General features: G+C 27.3%; 2 protein-coding genes and 1 non-coding gene across 3 annotated transcripts; 1 reads left to right on the forward strand and 2 right to left on the reverse strand.

Moving 5' to 3' along the window:
• Positions 1-813: 813 nt before the first annotated feature.
• LOC105627723 (condensin complex subunit 1) lies at positions 814-11,094 on the reverse strand. Its single transcript, XM_012209002.1, has 20 exons — positions 10,980-11,094; positions 10,705-10,839; positions 10,387-10,565; positions 10,174-10,313; positions 10,014-10,095; positions 9,732-9,794; positions 9,424-9,657; positions 8,524-8,856; positions 8,276-8,462; positions 7,843-8,159; positions 7,367-7,759; positions 5,919-6,163; positions 5,727-5,847; positions 5,147-5,619; positions 4,243-4,497; positions 3,750-4,022; positions 3,460-3,602; positions 3,051-3,383; positions 2,721-2,831; positions 814-941 (listed from the first exon to the last, which is right to left on the reverse strand). Exons 1-20 carry the CDS (start codon positions 11,092-11,094, stop codon positions 814-816), a joined length of 4,260 nt encoding a protein of 1,419 aa, XP_012064392.1.
• A 2,657-nt stretch (positions 11,095-13,751) lies between these two features.
• Positions 13,752-15,025, reverse strand: LOC105627724 (COMM domain-containing protein 5). Its single transcript, XM_012209003.1, has 4 exons — positions 14,926-15,025; positions 14,564-14,756; positions 14,207-14,353; positions 13,752-14,119 (listed from the first exon to the last, which is right to left on the reverse strand). Exons 1-4 carry the CDS (start codon positions 15,023-15,025, stop codon positions 13,936-13,938), a joined length of 624 nt encoding a protein of 207 aa, XP_012064393.1. The 3' UTR covers positions 13,752-13,935.
• A 752-nt stretch (positions 15,026-15,777) lies between these two features.
• Trnar-ucg lies at positions 15,778-15,850 on the forward strand. The gene has a single exon. It is a non-coding gene; the product is annotated as a tRNA-Arg (tRNA).
• Positions 15,851-16,122: the final 272 nt, after the last annotated feature.

The following is a 16,122-nucleotide window of genomic DNA, read 5'->3' on the forward strand; positions in this document are numbered from 1 at the left end:
ATTTTCATGTGTTCCACTAAAATACAAATATAATTGTCTTATAAATATACTATTTTGCAAATAATAGTATTTACATGCCCAGTCCATTCTATTATCAATGATATAATATCTACATTACCTAATGATGATACTGTCGTCATCTAAAAGTCACGCTGAAGGAGACTAAACGTTGATTAATTTAGTCAACGATTAACTTAATCAATATTTATATTACTTGTTAATGTGAATAGAACTATTTATTCTTTATTTGACATGCGGAAATAAAAATGAGATTAGAAATAATTGTAGAAATAAAAATTTTGCTGTAAACAAATTTTGTTGGCGAGTTAATTGTTGACTGGTGGTGGTTGTGACTTGAATTAATTATCGATAATTAATAAGTAATTGGAGCTTAATCTTTAATAAATATAGCTAATAATAAATAAGTTTAATATAACTATTCTGTATAAAATTAGTGTCCAAGTCCTTTTATTTTTTAATGCTTCTATTTAAATTTATTCTATTACATTGTCTTATATATTTTTAATAATAGGAATTATCTTATGAAAATTATAGCTTCCTACATAAATTTACATTGCTTTTTTATTTTTAATTAAGATTTAACTTAGATTTAATTAAGATTTAATCTAGATTTTCGTCTAAATATCTTAAAAAAGGCATCAACTGATATCTTAAATATTATTTATATTTAATACAACAAATTTAATACTTACTTTGTGACATAATTACTAATTGTATTACTAGAACTCATATAATATTACATTTGTCCATTAAAAAAACTTTTTATATTATTATTTTAATTTTACAAGTAAATCATTTGCGTAATCGAACTGAACTCCTTGTTGGAGTTTCCCGCAACGATTTAGTTCGTTTTGGAGAAGGCGATGAGTTAATATTACTAAGCGTGTTTATGTCTTCCTTTGGGCGTTCTTTTCTTTTACCTATAAAAAAGCAAAATAAATTTGTGTTACTATTATTCTCTGCCACATCTATTATTTTACACACAGATACATACGCATACAAATAATGAATACATTATCCCCGTTGTCAATTAGATCATCAGTTCTCGTATTCATGACAAAATTATATAATTATATATAATTATAATACTAAAAACTAAGAGCTATAACTTTATTTAATAATATTAGTTATTTAATAATATAAGTTTCAAGTTTTGATTGTATATTATTTGTTATTAATTTATAAATGAATAAAAAATTATTTTTACTCAACAATGAGAAATTACAAAATAACACAAAACTAATAAATTTATTCTAGACTCCTTTAATTGAACAAATTTAGAAATATACAGTACATATAGTACATATAGTATAGGCGATAGGAATCAATTAACGCAATATCTTCTTAAATGTATTTATTAAATGTATAAATCTTGATTTTGGACGTTTCCACTCATGATTTGAGTCTTCAGCAATCTTTCCCTTCTAACACAATGATTGTATTATTGCATTATAAATTAAATCTCCAACGTTTTTTCTCTCAAAAAATTGAACTGTTAATTGTTGCAAGGTAAGTCACATACTCACAAAGTTAGAAAGCTGAGTGTTTTTAGTTTGAACAAGTTGAATCAATTTATTAAGGTTCATAAAGGTTCTTTAAATGATGATTTAAAAAGGAATGTAGTTTACAAGATCAATTATTGTGATTGCGATGCGGAGATGATGCACATTAATCGACAGACCAATGGGCTAAATTTACCATTGTCTTAAATCATGCTTACGCTAAGATTCTTAATAAATTATAGGTTGTTCATAATATAATACATGCTATAAACTATAGTTTGTTTGTCTTCAAATTGACCGTTATGTTACTTGTTTAGCAATCATTTTTCAACCGACAATCGAAATGACAAGGCACAAATAGTTCTGTCAGTTAATGTTTTAAAATTTTGATGATAATTTTTAATTTATTAACAATGTACAAAATGTTGCATACGACATATTTATTGTTCAGTGTTGAGACGTCGACTGTGTGAGATGATTATTAATTTTCAAATTTTATACATATTTTAATCATTTATATAATTTTAGCTTGAATTCTTTTTGCTACTCAGCTTTCTAACTTTGTGAGTATGTGACTTACCCCACAACAGTTAACGGTTCAATTTTTTAAGAAGAAAAACAATTGGAGATTTAATTTATGATGCAATAATTCAACCATTGTGTTAAGAGGGAAAGATTATTGATGAAGACTCAAACGTGAGTGAAATGTCCAAAGATTTATATATTTAATATTAAGAATTGCACTAATTAATAATCAGCTTTGATTCCTTGTACTATATGTTATATTTCTAAATTTGTTATTTTTATTCAATATCTATCATATATATATTTTATTACGTTACATTAAATTATTTGTTTACTATATTTAGAATTTATTATTTAAAAAAATTCTAGAATAACGTAATATGTATATAATAAATAAATTAGATATATATAATAGATATTAAGTAAAAATATATATATATATATATATATATATATATATATATATATATATATATGTGTGTGTTGTGTGTGAGTGAATGAAATTCTAACTTAAAAATTTCAAAAACAATTTCTGATAAATAAGAATTTCTTATTTACATATGTATATCCAAATAAATATACTATAGATACTATAGATAAATATATATAGAAAAGTTATTCATTCTATTAATTATTAAATTACAATACAAAAAAGTTGAAAAAAACCAATACCGTGTTTCATTGATATCGAAGTAATTGAGTCTTTATTGACATCAGAATTATCTTCATTACTATCCTTAATCGACTTTGTATAAGAAATATTTTCTTTAGTGGACTTTTTTGCTGTGAAATAAGTATAAATTTTTTTGAGATATTAATGAGCACATTTAAAAAATACACATATATACAATTATTACACAAATGTTTATTGAAATATTTAATCTTATGATCTAAATTATCTCTATTGTGCATACCTATTTAATATAATATTGTGTTGTATGTATATTTTCTTAATAACATACAATATATAAAAAACATTAACAAAATCGATTTTAAACTTACATTTTATAATAGGTTCATCTTCTTCAGAGTCATCGGAGCTATCTTCATCTTCATCGCTCATACTCTTACGTCTACTTCGACGAATACTTTTTTTGTTCCATGGCACAGTAGATGGTGGTGGCATTAAATGACTATCTGTTATCTCATTATCTATCGTTTCGTTATCCTTAGCGTCCATAAGTTCCTGTATTTTTTCTTCTAATTCTAGACAAACTGTTTTTGCATCCGCTTTTTTCTTCGTTTGTTCAATTATACTTCGTAAGGCCGCTAATACTGGTTTATAATGAATTTTCTCTTTCAGTAATGGTAAACTTTCGATGAGACGTCGTATGCCTTTAAGAAAGATAAAATAGGATTATTTTCTTTTGATAAATTATGTTATTAAACATATTATATTTATCTCACTTACTTTTTCCGCTGAATTGTAAAAGCGAAAGGCAATAGGAAAGATCACGCCATTGTCTCTCTGTTGCCGCTAACTTAAATCTAGTGCAAATCTTATCAATTATAGTATCGATTTGCTTCTCTTTCTGCATTAGGTTGAGAATATACCTGCAAATTATAACAATATTTATAAAGCTGCGTTTCGCGGGTTTCCTCTGTGTCCAGATCCATTCTTGGAATGCCGAATATTAATATTTATAAAGTGTTCAGATTTCTTGCTGTTATACATACTTATACTTTATGTATAATATTTACCTAATGGTTTCCTGGAAATTTTTCTCCTTAAGATTCAATTGAGGATCTGCTAAGCGTGATAATATATCAGGCACTATATTGTATAGAGCATTGCCTTTTTGAGCAAGTTGACTGAAGAATTCTTTAGTATCCCGGCGTATCTGTTCATCTTCATCAATGACACATAGAGCTAATTCTGAAACTTGTCCCTTTACGCGTATCATTTCTCTCATTATCAAATTCGACAACATACGAACGCATGTTTTACGCACGTTTATATCCTTATCTCGAAGTCTATAGATAAGATAAATATTGACATAATAATATCTTACTTCCTCCCATTTTTTTGCTGTTTTTATATGAAAGATAAACTATTGTGTGTATTATAAACAAAGGCTTAAAAAAATTAATAACTTTTAAAAGTATTTTTTTTATGTCATAAAATTTAATTATTAATCTTAAATTAAAATTTTTATTTTAAATGTTGAAAATTGATGTACAAAAACCAACATACCTGCCATAAATGTGTTTTGACCATGGTTCTACTTGATTGGGAAATCTAGTAGCAAGATCACTTAATCCAATCAGCATATTTGATCGGATTCCGGGATATGGCGATCGCTCCAATATAGTGATCAAGAGTCTCAAATATTGTTCGCAAAATTCGGAGCTGACAGTCATCATTTTGCTGAGTGCGAGAGAACCTGCTGCTTGCACGTTTTCATTGTTATATTTATCAGGATATTGACACACATCCAATACCAATGGACTGTAAGCAATTGTACATATAGGATGACTCTTCGAAAACGAAACAATTGAATAACTCCTACAAAAATGACTCTTCGAAAAAATACAAAAATGGGTCGATTTGGGAGGAGGATATCTTTTGATGTATAATTTTTATTTTCAACTTCAATCCACTAAGCGTAGATATCAATATTAACTCTCGAAATTGTTCAACATTTCGAACAATTACTACATTAAATTACACGATGGTATTATAAAAACGATATGTATTTAGACATCACTTGCAATTTATTAATGGACTGATTCGATGGATAATAAAGAAAAAAGTTTGAAAATATATTTGTTTTAGATTTAACATATGTATTATCTAAACGAATTAATCAAAAACTCAGACGTAGGAATGTAGGGAATTAAAAAAACCTTTCTAATGATGTGTCATTTGACCCCCCCCCCCTTTTCATTTGAAATTTTTTTAGACATTCTCATCCCCCGCTTGAGTTAAAATTGAGTAAGAATTATACGCCAAAAGATGTTCCCTTCCCAACACAAATCGACCTGTTTTTGCATCTTTTCGAAAAATCATTTTTGTAGGAATTATTCAGTTTCGTTTTTGATGGGGCCATCCTGTATATTAATAACCGAATGTCATTCTTGCAATTCTCAATACATACACATATTTCGTGAGCAAACCATCTCCAGTAACAATTTCATGTTCAAGTGTGCCATTTACAAACTCCGCCTCAGCATCGTCTATTGCACCTTCTAATGCTTCTTCTCCATTATCTTCATTGAATATCGAGGTTTCTTTATTTCGAGAGGCTCGTTGAATGCTTGAAGAGTTCGAGATTGTTGACATGTTCGTCGATTTAGTCCTATCAGATGTCGAACATATGCTTTTCGTTATTCGTTTCTTTTTCTTACCCTGCATTTCTCGTAGCATATTTCTACGCTTCAGTTCCTTATAAATGGACACATCTAGATGAACTAACTGTTTGATGGCAACGTGTCCAATTATGTAAAGTAATTTGGAGAGTATAAAGCTCGATACATCTAATATTTCATTTGTTTCTTTATTCATAAACTGACCCTTTTCGGTGATGCTCAATAATAATTCCTTTATTAACTTATCTGGCTGATCCGCCAACTGCAAAGTAAAATTTTCTCAGCATGATATTCCAAATGTATCAGTATACACAGTGTTTCGGCGCTAAGAGCACATGCATTTAATTAACATACGACGATCTTACTTACATGATATATAGCATTAATTGCATCTGTCGCAAAAGAAATGTAAGCATTTTCTTCTGTACTAGTAAAAAACTCTATTAATAACGTTATGATCTCTTTGAACATATTATGATCATTAGGATACCTATATGATAAAATATTTTTCATTAATAATTTCCCAAAAGCTTCGAATTATTTTTATCTTCAAAGGCTTACCTCAAAGGTGGCTTTTCGACATCCTTGCTATTTTGTTTGATTTTTAACAACATTCTACAAGCATCTCGTACTAAAAGAAGATCGTCTTTCGCGCGTGGACCAAATCCTATCTTCATTAACACATCCAGATTATCAGATGCTATGTTAGATTTTGCCTGAGCTATCATCGTTATTATCATTAACGCGGTTCTGCTATCTATTGGAGAAGTGTCCGGATATTTCATGGAGAATTTTTCCCATAATACCTACAAATACAGTATTCATTAGAATACATAGAATACATATACCATTTTATTTTAAAAATGTTTAAAGTATTTACAACTTATCACTGAACAAAATTCAATTTAGTATTAAATATATTTGAGTATATTGTGTAAAAGAGTAATCGATGCGTAGTCGATAGAGATTTGATTTCTTTTATTTCATATACAGGATAATCCATTTTGATCACAATACAGTCAATTTTCTCCGAAATTATTAATGAAACAAAAGATTTTTTCAATTGAAAATGGAACAGTTTCGAGGGAAATATATTTTGGTTACGATATTTTTTTCTAAGATGTTAAAAAATGAAGATTACTTCCATTTTTTTTAATGATATTATATGCTTTCTTTTACATAACATGAGATTTCTGTATTTATTTTGTATATGAAAGTATTAAGATAGAGATATTAAAATATCTCTATCTACGAATAGTTTACGAAATATTTTATGTCTTGTTCTGGTACATATTGATATGAAATATTAAACATCTTGTAAACTATTAATTTTTGTATAATCATACCTTAATAATACTTTTATTTAGAATGAGAAGAATTAATGGGTAATGGTATAAAGAAAACACATAATTGCTTTAAGAAAAATATAAAGACAAAATGGAAATTTTTTAAATAAGCTAAGCAATTGTGTTTTCTTTACACTAATTGATTTACGTTATTATTGTGTTCATAAAAGTATTAATAAAATTATTAAAAAATTAAGAGTTTAGACATATTTAAGACATATTTAATACTTCATTAATATGTGCCAGAATAAAGTATAAAATATCTCATAAACTATTGACTTGATATCTCTACCTTAATTTTTATACAGAATAAATAGAGGAATGTGATATTATATTTAAAAAATGAAAATATAATTCCATTTAGAAAAATTAAAATAGTCTTTATCTTTCATCTAGAAAAAAAAACATGATCAAAATATGTTCCCCAAAATACCATTTTTTTATCTGAAACTTTTTTTTTCAAATCATTAATAATTTCGAAAAAAATTGATTAAAATGGACTGTATTGATTAAAATGGACTCTCTACTCTGTCTATGTCTCAGTTTTAACAAGAATGATTGGGAGATTGGAAAAAGTTTGAAGATTATGGAAGAAATCTGAAAAAAGAATAGAATATATAATCTATCTCGAAAACTCATATCTCAATTATTAAATATACTTACTTGCAACAATTCACTATTTAATTCTCCATTTTCATACCACGTTACAATTAGCAGTGTCAAAGCCAAGCTCTGTCCAGGCTTTAATTCCTTCATCAATTCGATTAAACGATTCGCACGAGCAACGGCTATTTGACGGATTGATAGTTTGTTGTTATTCATATTAAGATAGATCTCTTTGTACACTACAGCCACGTTATTACGCACAGATTGATCGCGATGGAATATTTGAAACAGAGCTTCACGCATAGAGTCGGCCGCTCCGGTTACTCTGAATTGAAAAGCAGTTCCTAAAAATGTGCATGATTCAACGGCATCTCCAGCACATGTAGAAAACAGTAATTTTTCTGCCATTGGTATCGCCTTCTCCAACTCAGTAGCAAACTTCAGACAATTCTGCAGCCAAAAATATATATAATACATACAAACGTACAATAATGATTCAAAAGGATCGTAATGTTCAATTTTATGTCTCATACTTTTAAATAATCAATAACACGTTTTCGTAATCTTAATTCCTCTTTCTTATTGTTTTGTTCTGAAGTTGAACTTTGCGCGTCGTTTGCATTTTCATCATTTGGCGATTCATTTTCTGACTCTATGAAAATCTTCAATAAAAAGGAAAGTAAAAATTCCTCTTTTGTAGCAGTGGAAAAATTTTCCATTCCAGAAATTTGCTCTAGTGTCATACATGTCTTCCACAGATATGTCACTGCTTCAGTGACTTTTCGGCTTAATAATAATTGTCTCACATGCTCAAACGCATAATTTGGATCGATGTTCTCTTGTTCTACATCTACAAAGAAATTCATATAAGTCAGATCTTGTAATATATTTTACAAGCAAAATAATAAGCCATTGAATAATAAAAAGCCATTGAATAATTTATTGACAAGAAATATAAATACAAACTATCTGTATATTCTTCATTATCTTTCAGAATTTCCTTAATTGCTGCCTTTATATCAGATTGTAAAACAGTCCAAAGCTGGAATCTTTGTTCGTTACCACGTCCACTAGCACTCACGATATTGATTTGTAATTCTTGTAATTTTTCCTTCTCTTTATTGAGTGAATTAGAGAGTTCAACGCAATTTAACTGTACAGATATATAGATCAATTTAATCATGAAAAAAAGTTTAGTTTTCGTGTTTACATACCTTGCCTGCAAAAGGATTGCTTTGCAACAAAGTACGCAGTAATTGAAGAGCCTGTTTGCGAACATTTGCGCTTTTATCTTCTAATCGTAATGCGGTGTAGGCTAAAAGCTTTCCGTGTCTTGCTAATGGCACAGCGCCTTCACAGCACAAGCGTTGCCAAGTCTGAAGCACTTTCGACCTAACGTAAGCATTACAATCTAACATATGCTCTTCCAAATTATCCAGACATTCGTCACGTTGGTCTTTTTGTTTATCCGTTAGGTCTTCACCAGTCAATGCTTTTTGCACTATGGCACCCAAGATTCCAATCACGCAGTTTCTCATTGTATAAAACTATTAAAAGAATTTCATTAAAAGAATTTAATAAAATTCTAATAATAACATTTTAATACTTTCTTGTATAAACACTTAAAGCCTAAACATAAAGATGGTCATAACTAAGTCATGGAAGTCATAGTTGTAGGCTGATAAAACTATTAAAAGAATTTAAGAACATTTTAATACTTTCCTATATAAATAAGGCTTAAACATAAAGATAGCCATAACCGTTATGGAAATTGCAGGCTGATCAAAACATTGTGCGTTTATTTACAATTATGACTACATTTTCACAACTCAGTTATAGCTATTTTTGTGCCAAGACTCTAAAGAATTATTTATACTGTAATTTGTTAACTTATATTATAAATTATACTGTTAACTTATACTGTAAATTATAAGAAATTGACCATTCACAATATTACAAACTAATATTATTACTACAAAAAAATAGTACTTCATTTTCCTCATATTCAACTGTGATTGATAAATTTCTTATAGCTTATGGTATAAATTAACAACTTACGATCAGTGTAAATTTTTTATTCAGTCAATAGCATGAGAATTATAATGAAAACATACTTCACTTGACAGATAATCTGTGATGTTGTCCAGAATGGGAATTATGAGATTGGGCTGTGAAATTGCAATATTTTCCAGAAATATAGACATATTACGACTATCCGTTTCGTTAACTTCGTTTTGGCCTATCTCATTCATCACTTCTTTTATCAAACCATTGCAACCACATTCAGTAATCATATGTACTACGCCAGCCGCTATTGGTATTGCCAGGGCATCATATAATTTTACCAACTGTAATATTGCACACACAATGTGTTTTGTATATTTTATAAATAGAAATTACAAATATTTATTCAGAAAAGTACCTGGACAATTCTCACAATGCAAGTTATTCCATGATTGTATTTTTTAACTAAAGTTCCTAGAATCTGTTTGTAATAAAAATTATAGTAATAATTGAATATAAAATTTATATATATATATATATATATATATGTGTGCATCTCTTATAGATACTAAGGTGAATTAATTACTTATTTCCAATAATATAAAAAATATTATTGATAATACTTTCAATATTTAAAATAAGTAATTAATTAGCCAGTGTTATATTTATATAAGGGACATGCAAACGTAAATAGCAATACCTCAAATATAGTTTCTCTTGTGTGTTTTTGCTTAGCATCCTTACTCTGTTCTAATATCTTATAACATATCTGTGCTAAAGTCCTGCAAGTATTACAATTATAACACATTATTTTAGAATTAACTTAGAATAAATTTAATAACTTAATGCTCATAATTTACATGACAAATGAATTATCAACAATAGGTGGTCTCCATATTTTATGCAATGGAATCTGTAGCCATCTATATAGAAGTTCCAATGCTTTCTGCCTGGATTCCTCCCATTCTTCTTCAATATCTGATTTTGTGACTTTCTTACGCTACAAAGAAATTCATATCGATATCCATATAACGTCATCCATATAACTTTGTAACATATAGATAATTTCATACCTTTCCAATATTGTTCTCTCTTATATTTTTTACATGTTCTTCAATATGACAAATAAACCATGAAAATAAATATGCCAACATATTGTTAATGCATAGATATATTTCCCTATCCTCTTCTTCTGTAATATCTTTGCCATGATCAAATATTTTTTCCTGTTCATCCAAAAGTAATTTCACAGCTGAAAGTCACATATGTACAATTTAAGATTATATTAAAATAATTAATTTATTTTAATCAATTACATATTTATATCTATTGTAAAAATGTAATATCACTATTTTTATAATACAACAATAGAACATCTCAAAGAATATTACCCTTGTGAATTCTACTGAAAAAACGTAGACAGACCTGAAGTTCTACTTTATTGCCATGAACAATAACAGAAAAAAATGAGTCAAAATGATTCAAAATAAAATGTGCTCCATTTGATTGCAATGCTAATCGTGTAGCTGCAACATAAATTAAAATAAGATTTTAAACTATCTTAATGCAACTATCATTTTAGTGATTTATACACATTAATAACATACAATATATTCACAATAACTTATTAACTATAAACAATTCGATACAATTTTAAATTTATTACACTCAAGAGCTTCAGATAGCGCCCGTAAAGGAATAATCTCTTCGACAAAATACTGCCCAGCATGTGAAGTTAAAAGCTCGTCCTTTATTAAAGGAATCACAAATTTTTTCACCATTTTCACGCGTAATGAAACTATCACCAAAAATGTCAAGCACTGTTAGAGATTCTTTATATTACTCTATAATATTTTCATTAAATATCAAATATCTAAAAATAATATTTTGTTATTTGCCATTTATACATCGCAATCAAATATGTTTTTTGATCTTTCTAATAAATTTTTGATTGGATATAGAATAAAACTTAATCGAGTTCAAACAAATGCTAATCAACGCCACTAACGGAAAAATTAAAGGCGCCTTTTCATAGTGGGTGCATTCAGAACGACAACCGCTCACTGAGCTTTCATTGAGCTCTTTTATCTGATTGATTTATATTTTAGGATCTAATGGAATATGCCAATCAGATGAAAGAGCTCATTGAGCGCTCAGTGAATGGTTGTCGTTTTGAATACACCCAATGTAATTTAAAATTTAAGATACGAGCTAGCAGATGGCGAACTTGATCACGTGGTTTTCGAGTGCCAAGATTAATTCCGAATGATACAGAGCTAAACTGTCCTTTAAAGTTAGATTATAAAATGAAATTGTTTATTTTTATGAAATAAATAAAAAATACCCTATTAATTGAAAATATCTTTCGCTTTATTAAAAACTGATAATAATCTTGTGGCTGTATTTTCATGCTGACGATTTGAGCGTCAACATGAAAATGCAGCCTTATATTAAAAATAAATCGTTACACAAATAAATGTAGCAGACTCATACGCAAGATGTGTTTTCTTAAAAGAAAATACCACATTGCAAATAAATTTTTGCAATTAGAAATTTATAAATTATATCACTTGATTTATAGGCTGTGGTCAAAGTCTCGCTACAAATGCTTTGAAGCGTTTGATGGACCAATTAGAAGAAAGAATTTTACAAACTGACCAATTAAAAAACGCTTCAAAGCTTTGACATCGCATTGACCATATTCGTCTCAATCTTTAATATATTAATACAGTTTGACTTTATTTCATTCTATATATGCAACACAAGCATTAACCTAAAAATTAACTAGCAAATTCTTTGTTTTCAAATACATAATCTCAAATTCATAAAAAGGAAAAGAAATTAAAAACGACTTCCCTCGTTAAATATTGTCCATAATGTATTCCATCAATTTCTATTTGATAGCATTTGTTTGAGCGTTTGTAGATTCAGACATTATAACAGCGTTTGTAGATTCAGACATTCAAATACACTATTTGTAAAATAAAAGTGTTAAAAGAGATGAATGTACGTTACGTGTTATGAATCAATTAGATACATCATAAACATACATATAAATTTAATTTAGGCGCGAAAATCTACATTAACTCTGCGAGCTCGATTGGCTCTAGAAATGTTAATACCGACGCAGATGAGATGACATGTAGCAGAAAGATGCGAGTTGCCGAACGATTTTCAAGTAAAAGAGCAAACAGACGCCTCCGATTTGCAATGCCGAACGCACTTATAGATATGGTACGTGTATTGTATATTTATGTACATATCTGTATATAAATTTCACTTATAATTATAAAAACTTGAATTACATTGCTTATTACAAAATTAATCTTTTAATTTAATAATTATAATTATTTTAAAATTGTCTCACATACACGCGCACACACACACACGCGCGCACACACACACACACACACACACACACACACACACACACACACACATGCACGCACGCACGCAAGCACGCACACAAGAGTTGAAGTTTCATAAATATAAAAATTTTAATTTTGTTTTCTTTTTATTTTTATTTCTACCTTTATATGCCCTTTTTGTCTTATAAATTTAAACTCGATTTTTTATTAAGTATAATCAAATATAATAGTTCAAAATTGTTTTATAAATAATTTCTGAATGTTGTAAATATAAAATAGTCATGTTACTTTATTGCATTTGAATAAAAACAATAAATACATTTACATTCATTACATTTATGTACATATTCTACCCTCATTGTTTATGTGAAAAGTTATACACATAAACATTAGATTAAAACAATTTATTTCATTTTCCTAATTCATTGTATTTTCTTTAATTTTATTCAGTATATTTTGTTGATCCTAAATCATTGTATGTAGCACTCGACTATTATAAAACTGTCAGCAAATAAATTATTTTCCTGCTGTAAGATAAAATGAGATAATTATTCTTGCTACAAATATTGGATTGTCCGGAAAGTTCGTGCCGACTAACCTATATAATAAATGTATGCTAAAATTTAAATTTTCTGTGTTTTAATTTTCTTTCAACATCGGCACGAACTTTCCAGACAATTCAATATAATAGATAATTGTTAACATAATTGTCCTGACAAATGCTTTATATTTCTCAATTGCAAACTGACAACTTTTATTTTCAAGATTCGCAATAAGATATTTTACATAATTATCGAGAAAAATCATTATAATTATTATCAAAAATTATTAAAAAATAATAAGCGATTAAAATATATATACATATATATATATATATTTATTTATTTATGTTTTTTTGAAGAAAGTGGCCTAATTAAAAAAGATTTGAATATATAAAGTTTGATAAACAAAATATAACGCATGAGAGAAATGTTTTTATATTATTGATGCAACATTTGTATTTTTATATTAGAAATTATTGAAATAACATTTATGAAAAGTTGGAAGTTTTTTATAATATAATAATAATATAATTTTTATTTATAATTTTAATATAAATAATTTTTACATCTGTAATACAATAAACTGGATATAAGCAAGTAGAAATGTAAATATTTATATATTTTTATACGGCTTAGAATTTAGAATTAATAAATCATTACCGAACAAACTGTTACCTCAGAATTGCTATTAACAAATTAAAATAGATTGTTATCAGCTAGACAGAATAGTTTTAAAAATGCTATGCCGTTCCAGTGTTTGTAACTCAACGAGAATGGTAGCTACAGTATGTCTCAATTGATGAAATTTTGCCAAAGATAATTCAAAAGTAACACATTCGCCTGTATTGAAAATCCATTCCATTATAATAGTTGGTTCTAATACTCTATTTAATATACTGCAATATATATGGAAAAATATATTAGAATTCTCTGTAAAATATTATTTTATGATAAATATTTACTAAAAAAAAATCCAAACATACTTTGATGAGATTGTAATATCTATGCGCCATTTGCAAGATATAAGTTGTGGATTAAATTTTGTTCTTTGAATTAAACCTAATAACAAGTTTGCTTGTTTTGGACCATAAATCACAGAGGATAAATCTTCCACACATTCTGGATTCAATCTGTAATATGCATAAAAAATAGCTAAGAATAATTCCGTAGAACTGTTTAGATGCTATTAAAAAAAATATATAATTAAAATTATTTTTTATTATTATTCTTTATAACAATTATTGTTATAAATATGAATTTATTATATAAAAATATAAATGTTGTCACAAGCTATAAGAGCCATCTGAACTACAAAACCTAACATATATATGTACACTTACTTCAATTCTTCTAAGCATTGTTTAAATTCCACAGGTTTAATATTATGGCATTGCGAACGTAGATATATTTTTAAAATTGTAAGAATAGCAGCATAATATTCATCTACATGCTCTTCAGATATGCTATATTTTTTACTTATTCTTTCTAATATACCTTCTTCTACATGTTCCAGTTCTATTGCTTTTACTGCAACTATATATTTTAAACAATTATTATACAAATGACATAGATATCCTGTTTTTTCTTGTTATACATAATTATGTAAATTTTATACAATATTAATTTAATATTTCAATCTAACTCTTATTCAATTACAATTCTTTAAAACAATTAATAGTTTTTAATCAAAGTAATAACTCACGTTGTATTAATGGACGCGCGAATGTTTTCTTTAATTCCGCAAGATATTTTGTTTTGTTTCCTAAAGCACTCAAAAGCTGCGTTTGAAGAGGTGTTGTCATTGTTATGGTGACGTTCGAGTAACTAACAAATTTTAATTGATAACTTAACCAAAAATGTCTAACGCCTCATACAAAAATTGAACGTATTGCCATCTATTGGAGATTAGAGAAAATGAGGTAAGTAATATTACCGAGATATGATGCAGGTAGAAAAATTTATATTGATCTGCCAATATAAATTTCTTGAAATTACTCGACTTGATATAAATATATCTGAATAATATATATATTTAGTTTATATAATGCAGTATTTACATTCTTTATTTTTATACAAATGCTTCATAAATTAGCATACATAAAAATTAGATAATAGAAATATTTTAATAATGATTGAAACGGTCGATAATATCAACATTCTATCCGTGTTCCAGAGTTAAGTCACGAAAAAATTTATCCATTGCCAATGATTAATAATAATGCTGTCAGTAATATGATAAATAAATAATTTTACTTATAAAAGTTTACTTATAATTATTATAAATCTTTTGGATAAAATTCGAATTAATAATTATTTCGCTCGAGTAAATGCATCATTAATGTAAATCGATTATTTGTTGAGAAAGGAATCAATATACATATAACAATGCTATTAAATACAAATTGTAAATTATAATGTTATGGAATGCGTTGTAAGATTTTTTAGTAGCATTTATATATAAAATCACATTAATTTTAATATTTTAAGCTTAATATGCGACAAGAAAATCGATCAAATTCCCTGATATACTTGGTTGAAGTCACAGCTTACAACTGACCGTGTGGCCTAATGGATAAGGCGTCGGACTTCGGATCCGAAGATTGCAGGTTCGAGTCCTGTCACGGTCGCAGGCAATTAATTTTTTTTTCTATTGCGAGACACATTGTATGTTCTATTATTACAAAATCCTATGATTTCCATATTTCATATTTTTATTCTTTTTAGTAATATAATCCGATTAGAAATTTAAAAATATATAAAAATTTTTCCATTATTTTTAAAATTTATATAATAACTAATATTAATTAATATTAATTAATCTAATTCAAAATAAAATTAATGTATAAATCTAAAGTTAAATTTACATTAATTAATTTTTTTCAAATTTGATTGCGCAATT

Source organism: Atta cephalotes (assembly GCF_000143395.1).
Source record: "Atta cephalotes unplaced genomic scaffold scaffold00010, whole genome shotgun sequence".
NCBI lineage: Eukaryota > Metazoa > Arthropoda > Insecta > Hymenoptera > Formicidae > Atta > Atta cephalotes.

Bases quoted from the DNA above. Each gene is read 5' to 3' on its own strand.
- LOC105627723 (XM_012209002.1), bottom strand. From the start codon at position 11,094: ATGGTGAAAAAATTTGTGATTCCTTTAATAAAGGACGAGCTTTTAACT. The intron at 4,498-5,146 runs GTATGTATTGAG...AATTGCTTACAG, and splicing joins GGTTTGCTCACGAAATATGT to TCCATTGGTATTGGATGTGT. The intron at 942-2,720 runs GTATTGGTTTTT...GCTTTTTTATAG, and splicing joins TTCGATATCAATGAAACACG to GTAAAAGAAAAGAACGCCCA.
- LOC105627724 (XM_012209003.1), bottom strand. From the start codon at position 15,025: ATGACAACACCTCTTCAAACGCAGCTTTTGAGTGCTTTAGGAAACAAA. The intron at 14,757-14,925 runs GTGAGTTATTAC...TAAAATATATAG, and splicing joins CGCGCGTCCATTAATACAAC to TTGCAGTAAAAGCAATAGAA. The intron at 14,354-14,563 runs GTAAGTGTACAT...TGCATATTACAG, and splicing joins CAATGCTTAGAAGAATTGAA to ATTGAATCCAGAATGTGTGG.